Source organism: Oncorhynchus tshawytscha, linkage group LG07 (assembly GCF_018296145.1).
Source record: "Oncorhynchus tshawytscha isolate Ot180627B linkage group LG07, Otsh_v2.0, whole genome shotgun sequence".
Lineage (NCBI taxonomy): Eukaryota > Metazoa > Chordata > Actinopteri > Salmoniformes > Salmonidae > Oncorhynchus > Oncorhynchus tshawytscha.
Genome location: NC_056435.1, coordinates 72523202 through 72533201, shown reverse-complemented (window position 1 = coordinate 72533201; position 10000 = coordinate 72523202). Strand labels below are relative to the sequence as shown.

Sequence of the window (10000 nt, the reverse complement as noted above, 5' to 3'; positions counted from 1 at the left end):
GACAAAAATAGTTTTAAAGTGGATTTTAACTAACCTTCAGTTAATTTTTTTTTTTTAAACTCACTTTTTGGAATTGGTAGTTTGACCTAATTTAGTTTTAAGAGAACACACAACATTTGATGTCATAGTTCATCTCGCCGCCATCACCATCTGGGATTTGAACTGGCAACCCTTCGATTTACTACTGGCCTGCTTCTCTAACCTTGAGGCTCCTGCTGTGCCTTTTATGAGGAGGTTAGCACCGGGTTTAACACATCTGCCAGGCAGCAGGGCCCTAGAATAGATACGAACCACCTGGGATTTGAACTGGCAGCCCTTCTTTTGACTGGCCCACTTCTCTAACCTGGAGTCATTTAGGGGTTAACGCATCTGAAGGACCCAGAGAGTTGATGCACCGCCTGGCGTTGTCCCAGGCGGTGTTGATGTTGGAGGTTAAGAAACACACTACCCACACACACACACACACACACACACTGGACACGCACACACACACACACATACACACACACACACACTGGACGCACACACACACACACACTGGACGCACACACACACACTGGACGCACACTGGACGCACACACACACACTGGACGCACACACACACACTGGACACACACACTGGACACACACACACACACACACTGGACACACACACACACTGGACACACACACACACACTGGACACACACACACACACACACACACACACTGGACACACACACACACACACACACTGGACACACACACACACACACACACACTGGACACACACACTGGACACACACACACACACACGGACACACACACACTGGACACACACACACACACACTGGACACACACACACTGGACACACACACACTGGACACACACACACACACACACACACACACACACACTGGACACACACACACTGGACACACACACACACACACACACTGGACACACACACACACACACACACACACACACACACACACTGACACACACACACACTGGACACACACACACACTGGACACACGGACACACTGGACACACACACACACACACGGACACACACTGGACACACACACACACTGGACACACGGACACACACACACACACACACACACTGGACACACACACACTGGGGACACACACACACTGGACACACACACACTGGACACACACACACTGGACACACGGACACACACACACACACACACACACACACACACACTGGACACGGACACACACTGACACACACACACACTTTGGAGGTTAACAGAAGACTCCCTAAATCAATTATGTATCAGACAGGAAGGACACACTGGACACTACACACACTGGACACTAATGGACACTAATGGACACACACACATGACACTAATGGACACTAATGGACACACACACTGGACACTAATGGACACACACACTGGGACACTAATGGGACACACACACTGGACACTAATGGACACACACACACACACTGGACACTAATGGACACACACACACACACTGGACACTAATGGACACAATGGACACACACACTGGACACTAATGGACACACACACACACTGGACACTAATGGACACACACACTGGACACTAATGGACACACACACACACTGGACACTGGACACACACACTGGACACTAATGGACACACACACACACACTGGACACTAACACTGGGGACACACACACACAAATGGACAAGACAAGCCTGGAGACTATGGACACACACACATGACACTAATGGACACTATACACACACACTGGGGAAAGTAAAACACACACACAAACTGGAACAGGAATTAAATAATGTTACCTTGTAGAAGAGAGTGTGAAAAATGGTGTTACCTAACAGAGTAATTGCTGGTTTGATTTCCTATAATTAACATGAACTGTATTCTGGGATATGTCTGTCTCCTATCTCTCTGTCAGCTGGTACAGAACTGTATTCTGGGATATGTCTGTCTCTTCTCCTATCTCTCTGTCAGCTGGTACTGAACTGTAGTCTGGGATATGTCTGTCTCCTCTCCTATCTCTCCTGTCAGCTGGTACTGAACTGTATTCTGGGATATGTCTGTCTCCTATCTCTCTGTCAGCTGGTACTGAACTGTAGTCTGTCATTGTGATTCTGTTTGTTGTATAAGGGTGGCAAAATCACAGAAACTTCCCAAATTCCCAGGTTTTTTTTGTTGTGGTTGGAGTATTCCCAGAATCAGGAAGGGAAATCCTTCAACTGTAATTTCTGATAACTTCACCCAACTTCCCGGGTTTTTCAGCCGAGCAGCAATCTCACCGGCTTTCCCTCTCCTGTAGGATGCTGACAAGAACATCATCAAATGGCTGAAGGAAAGGGGTCGTCTGGTCAACAGCGGCTCTTTCAAGCATAGCTACCCTTTCTGTTGGAGGTCAGTCTTCCTTAGTAACTCCCAAGAAAACACTTCCTGGTAGGTCTGTTTGATGACCTTCCCACTGACCTCCCAGACGCTGGTAGTGTTAAATCACAGATGGGATGAAGAGAAGATCAACTCTCCATCTTCTCTCCCTCTTCTCTCCCTACTCTTCCTCTACCTCTCTCTCTTCCTCTCCTCTGCTACCTCTCTCTCTTCCTCTCCTCCGCTACCTCTCTCTCTTCCTCTCCTCTGCTACCTCTCTCTCTTCCTCTCCTCCGCTACCTCTCTCTCTTCCTCTCCTCTGCTACCTCTCTCTCTTCCTCTCCTCCGCTACCTCTCTCTTCCTTCCTCTCCTCCGCTACCTCTCTCTCTTCCTCTCCTCCGCTACCTCTCTCTCTTCCTCTCCTCCGCTACCTCTCTCTCTTCCTCTCCTCCGCTACCTCTCTCTCTTCCTCTCCTCCGCTACCTCTCTCTCTTCCTCTCCTCCGCTACCTCTCTCTTTCCTCTCCTCTCCTCCGCTACCTCTCTCTCTTCCTCTCCTCCGCTACCTCTCTCTCTTCCTCTCCTTCCTTCTACCTCTCTCTCTTCCTCTCCTTCCGCTACCTCTACTTTAGCTACTTTGAAGAATCTCAAATAGAAAATATATTCTGATTTGTTGAACACTTTTTTTCTAGTTTCTACATGATTCCATGTGTTATTTCATAGTGTTGATGTCTTCACTATTATTCTACAATGTAAAAAAAAAAAAAAAAAAAGAAAAACCTTAGAATGACTACTGTAATTTCCGGACTATAAACCGCTACTTTATTCCCATGCTTTGAACCTCGCGGTTTATATAATGACGCGGCTAATTTACGGATTTTTCCCGCTTTGAAAAAAACTGAGCACCGTCACATAAATGACGTGTTTCGTTTAAAGGCTGTGTAAAGTTAATTTGTTTCAATGTGCCGGTAGGCACCTGTGGCTTATAGACATGTGCGGCTTATTTATGTACAAAATATTTTTAAAATGTATAATTCAGTGGGTGCGGTTTATATTCAGGTGCGCTTAATAGTCCAGAAATTACGGTAGGTGTATCCAAACTTTTGATTGGTTGTGTGTAATATATGTTTGGAATGAGTAGGTGTGTCCAAACTTTTGATTGGTTGTGTGTAATATATGTTTGGAATGAGTAGGTGTGTCCAAACTTTTGATTGGTTGTGTGTAATATATGTTTGGAATGAGTAGGTGTGTCCAAACTTTTGATTGGTTGTGTGTAATATATGTTTGGAATGAGTAGGTGTGTCCAAACTTTTGATTGGTTGTGTGTAATATATGTTTGGAATGAGTAGGTGTGTCCAAACTTTTGATTGGTTGTGTGTAATATATGTTTGGAATGAGTAGGTGTGTCCAAACTTTTGATTGGTTGTGTGTAATATATGTTTGGAATGAGTAGGTGTGTCCAAACTTTTGATTGGTTGTGTGTAATATATGTTTGTATCCTACAGATCTGACACCCCTCTGATCTACAAGGCTGTTCCCAGCTGGTTTATTCGGGTCGAACACATGGTGGAGAAGCTGCTGGAAAACAATGACAAATGCTACTGGTAAGACCTGCTATCTACTATATATTACCATGCAGAGACAGTCAAGTCCTACTGCTAAGACCTGTTACAAGACCTAATATCCTCATTACTTCTGTCCTACCGTACATTCAAGTCCTACTGCTAAGACCTGCTATCTACTATATATTACCATGCAGAGACAATCAAGTCCTACTGCTAAGACCTGTATCTACTATATTTGCCATGCAGAGACAGTTAAGTCCTTGGAATGCTAAGACCTGTTACAAGACCTAATATCCTCATTTTCTGTCCTACCGTACATTCAAACTTTATACTGGTAAGACCTGCTATCTACTATATGTTACCATGCAGAGACAGTTAAATGCTACTGGTAAGACCCGTATCCCAATATCCTCATTTTCTGTCCTGAGTAGTTCAAGTCCTACTGCTAAGACCTGCTATCTACTATATGTTACCATGCAGAGACAGTCAAGTCCTACTGATAAGACCTGTATCTACTATATATTGCCATGCAGAGACAGTCAAGTCCTACTGCTTTATTGGTTGGCTAACTATATGTGCCATGCAGAGACAGTCAAAACCTACTGCTAAGACCTGCTATCTACTATATATTACCATGCAGAGACAGTCAAGTCCTACTGCTAAGACCTGTATCTACTATATATTTTGCAATGACAGGTCAAGTCCTACTTAAGACCTGGTATCTACTATATATTTGGACCATGCAGAGACAGTCAAGTCCTACTGCTAAGACCTTGTATCTACTATATATTACCATGCAGAGACAGTCAAGTCCTACTGCTAAGACCTGCTATCTACTATATATTGCCATGCAGAGACAGTCAAGTCCTACTGCTAAGACCTGCTATCTACTATATATTACCATGCAGACAGTCAAGTCCTACTGCTAAGACCTGCTATCTACTATATATTACCATGCAGAGACAGTCAAGTCCTACTGCTAAGACCTGCTATCTACTATATATTACCATGCAGAGACAGTCAAGTCCTACTGCTATCTACTATATATTACCATGCAGAGACAGTCAAGTCCTACTGCTAAGACCTGCCATCTACTGCATATAGCCTACCTATATAGACCTGAGGCTCCGTACAGACGGTGTGAGGCCTCCGGAGGACAAATCCAGCTTTGTGCGTCTATGCCGTACGCCCCCATTTCCACTACTGTGGGGTCACTTATCCATGTCCTTGTTTTTGAAAAAGCTTATTTTCCTGTCCATTAAAATAACATCAAATTGAGCAGAAATACAGTGTAGACATTGTTAATGTTGTAAATGACTTTTGTAGCTGGAAACGGCTGATTTTTAATGGAATATCTACATAGGCATACAGAGTCCTAATGGCACGGTGTATCTACTAATCCAAGTTTATCATTTTAAAAGGCTAATTGATCATTAGAAACCATTAAAACCAATAAATCTTGATTTGTCCTCCGGAGGCTCAACACCGTCTAAGTCCTCAGGTCCGCCTCCCGGATAGAGCATAAATGCGGACAGTAAGTCTCTGTCGCTGCAGCAGCCATTTGGTTTGCTGCAGTAGGACGTGTGTGTGGCATGCCAAACCCCTCCATCTACACTATTAAACCATGCCAAACCCCTCCATCTACACTGTCATGCCAAACCCCTCCATCTACACTGTCAAGTCCTAAACCCCTATCTACTATATCCATTACCATGCAGAGACAGTCAAGTCCATACTACTAAGACCTGTTACGACCTAATATCCTCCATCTACACTGTCCTACGCAAAGTCCTCCATCTACACTGTCACGCCAAATTCCATGCAGAGACGCCAAACCCCTCCATCTAAGACCTGTCACTACAAATCCATCTACACTGTCACGCCTCCATGCTAAGACCTGCTATCTAACCCCTCCATTACACATGTCACGTCAAGTCCTACTGCCCCTGCTCCATCTACACTGTCACGCCAAACCCCTCCATGCTACACAGTGTCACGCTAAACCCTCCATCTACACTGTCACGCCAAATGCAGAGACATCAACACTGCTATCTAAACCCCTCCATTACACATGTCAGAGACATTCACATGTCCTACCCCTCCATCTACACTGTACTGCATATAGGCCTGCAAACCCTCCATCTACACTGTCACGCTGCAAACCCCTCCATCTACACTGTCCGTACGACCCTCCATCTACAGGCCAAATCCATCTACACTGTCACGCCAAACCCCTCCATTTACACTGTCACGCCAAACCCCTCCATCTACACTGTCACGCTTAACCCCTCCATCTACACTTTCACGCCAAACCCTCCATTTTCACTGTCCACGCCAAACCATCAAACTGTCACGAAATAACCCCTCCATCTACATTGTTAATGTTGTAAATGACTCCATTGTACACTGGAACGCCTGAACCCCTCCATCTACACTGGCATACGCCCAACCCCGGTCCAGCTAATCCACTGTTTATCATTTTAAACCCCTCCATTGATCATGTAGCCAAACCATTCCATCTACACTGTCACGCTCAAACCCCTCCATCTACACTGTCACGTCCGCACCCCTCCATCTACACTGTCACGCTTAAACCCTCCATCAGCAAACCCCTCCATCTACACTGTCATGCCAAACCCCTCCATCTACACTGTCACGCCAAACCCCTCCATCTACACTGTCACGCCAAACCCCTCCATCTACACTGTCACGCCAAACCCCTCCATCTACACTGTCACGCCAAACCCCTCCATCTACACTGTCACGCCAAACCCCTCCATCTACACTGTCACGCCAAACCCCTCCATCTACACTGTCACGCCAAACCCCTCCATCTACACTGTCACGCCAAACCCCTCCATCTACACTGTCACGCCAAACCCCTCCATCTACACTGTCACGCCAAACCCCTCCATCTACACTGTCACGCCAAACCCTCCATCTACACTGTCACGCCAAACCCCTCCATCTACACTGTCACGCCAAACCCCTCCATCTACACTGTCACCAAACCCCTCCATCTACACTGTCACGCCCCCCATCTACACTGTCACGCCAAACCCCTCCATCTACACTGTCACGCCAAACCCTCCATCTACACTGTCACGCCAAACCCCTCCATCTACACTGTCACGCCAAACCCCTCCATCTACACTGTCACGCCAAACCCCTCCATCTACACTGTCACGCCAAACCCCTCCATCTACACTGTCACGCCCCTCCAAACCCCTCCATCTACACTGTCACGCCAAACCCCTCCATCTACACTGTCACGCCAAACCCCTCCATCTACACTGTCACCCCTCCATCTACACTGTCACGCCAAACCCCTCCATCTACACTGTCACGCCAAACCCCTCCATCTACACTGTCACGCCAAACCCCTCCATCTACACTGGCACGCCAAACCCCTCCATCTACACTGGCACGCCAAACCCCTCCATCTACACTGGCACGCCAAACCCCTCCATCTACACTGTCACGCCAAACCCCTCCATCTACACTGTCACGCCAAACCCCTCCATCTACACTGGCACGCCAAACCCCTCCATCTACACTGGCACGCCCCCTCCATCTACACTGTCACGCCAAACCCCTCCATCTACACTGTCACGCCAAACCCCTCCATCTACACTGTCATGCCAAACCCCTCCATCTACACCGTCACGCCAAACCCCTCCATCTACACTGTCCATCTACACCAAAACCCCTCCATCTACACTGTCACGCCAAACCCCTCCATCTACACCGTCATGCCAAACCCCTAAATAATTAAATAATTAAGACTTGGTACATCTGTATTGGACTATACACACTGCAGGGAAATGTGTCAGCTCTGGGGCCGTGTCAGCTCTGGGGCCGTGTCAGCTCTGGGGCCGTGTCAGCTCTGGGTCATTTGGGTCTCTGTAGAGGTTGGATAGCTCCGTTCCTTCAGCACGAGACCGCACAGGACAGCAGCACACTGTAAATTCTCCATTTAGGATGACTAGAGAGGGTGCTAGTGGGGAGAAATAATTCCATTGATTTAAATAGAAATGCCTCTCACAAATGGGAATTGATGAACTCATTGGACTACTAGAGGTACCTGATGCCATTTACAAGGATGTATTCTCCTGTGGCTGGGATGGGAGCAGCTTGGCCCCAAAAAAAAGGCTTCTGCCCAAATGGCACACTAGTCCCTTTGTAGTGCACTAGGTTTAACATGGGCCTGGTTAACAGTAGTGCACTAGGTTTAACATGGGCCTGGTTAACAGTAGTGCACTAGGTTTAACCTGGGCCTGGTCAACAGTAGTGCACTAGGTTTAACCTGGACCTGGTCAACAGTAGTGCACTAGGTTTAACCTGCGCCTGGTCAACAGTAGTGCACTAGGATTAACCTGGGCCTGGTCAACAGTAGTGCACTAGGTTTAACCTGGGCCTGGTCAACAGTAGTGCACTAGGATTAACCTGGGCCTGGTCAACAGTAGTGCACTAGGTTTAACATGGGCCTGGTCAACAGTAGTGCACTAGGTTTAACATGGGCCTGGTCAACAGTAGTGCACTAGGTTTAACATGGGCCTGGTCAACAGTAGTGCACTAGGATTAACCTGGGCCTGGTCAACAGTAGTGCACTAGGATTAACCTGGGCCTGGTCAACAGTAGTGCACTAGGATTAACACGGGCCTGGTCAACAGTAGTGCACTAGGATTAACATGGGCCTGGTCTACAGTAGTGCACTAGCTTTAACATGGGCCTGGTCTACAGTAGTGCACTAGGTTTAACATGGGCCTGGTCAACAGTAGTGCACTAGGTTTAACATGGGCCTGGTCAACAGTAGTGCACTAGGTTTAACATGGGCCTGGTCAACAGTAGTGCACTAGGTTTAACCTGGGCCTGGTCAACAGTAGTGCACTAGGTTTAACATGGTCCTGGTTTACAGTAGTGCACTATACAGGGAATAGGGTACCATTTGGGACTGACACAAGGAAAAAGGAGAGAAGATACCTGGACGGGGAAGTTTTTTTAACCTTGAAGAAAAAAATGCATCTCTGTTTATTTAGAAAATGATCTAGAGGCCAGCTGGATATAGTCAATGCTACTGTGTGCTAGTTTCTGTCTGAGTTGTTTTACATATTAGAAAGACTAACTTTATATTTAATCACAGAGATTACGTTAGGTCATAAGTGTTAATGAGTCCTTGGTCCCAATTCTCCAGTCCTTTTTCCCTGACGTGTGCACTACCCCACACAGATTTAAAAGCATATGATTGGGACACAAGGGGATTGTTAGTTGTGTTACTTGTCAGGATGTCGGCCATTTTGTGTCATGGCAAATGTAGTTCAGTGAAATGGAGTCAGTCCCATCCCATTTCTTTATTGCTCTTTTTGGGCATTTTCTACTGTGAACCGAAATGAACAGTTTGTTCATTGTACAGAACGGCAATGGTAGGAATGAGACCCAAAGATACAGACCGAGAACACATGAGACCATAGTAACATCTTCATGGGATTTCCAGATGTTTCTGTTGGCCTTTTTTGGTTGAGTTCAGGCCAGGTCTGCTTCCCAGGTGAAAGATGATCAGACCAGTTCAGATCAGACCAGACCAGTTCAGACCAGTTCAGTTCAGACCAATTCAGACCAGACCAGTTCAGACCAGTTCAGACCAGTTCAGTTCAGACCAGTTCAGACCAGACCAGTTCAGACCAATTCAGCCAAATAGAGATATCTAATAGAGGCCAGATGGATGAAGACATGTTGTTGCCTGCTAGTTTCAGTGGTAGTCTTTCCAGTTCTGGCTCTTCTGTTAAATCACTAAAATTATGTTGAGTCTTCCCATCCCTGGCTGACAGACTTGTTCAGTTGTATTACACAAGCCAGTCTGTCTAGAGAAATGTTTATTTTCTCTTTCTGATACAGGATAACCTCGTCTGTCTAGACCTTGTCTCCCCTGTCTCCCCTGTCTGTCTGGACCTCGTCTCCCCTGTCTGTCTGGACCTCGTCTCCCCTGTCTGTCTGGACCTCGTCTCCCCTGTCTGTCTGGACCTCGTCTCCCCTGTCTGTCTGGACCTCGTCTCTCCCCTGTCTGTCTGGACC

At 46.6% G+C, this 10000-nt stretch overlaps 1 protein-coding gene across 1 annotated transcript in view; it reads left to right on the top strand.

The window, feature by feature from the left end:
- The window catches only part of iars1 (isoleucyl-tRNA synthetase 1), a 108789-nt gene that overhangs the window by 27134 nt on the left and 71655 nt on the right, over positions 1-10000 (top strand). The window contains exons 12-13 of the mRNA XM_042324912.1: positions 2305-2396; positions 3869-3967. Of these exons, the coding sequence (XP_042180846.1) occupies positions 2305-2396; positions 3869-3967 (191 nt within the window). The remainder of the gene's footprint in view (positions 1-2304; positions 2397-3868; positions 3968-10000) is intronic.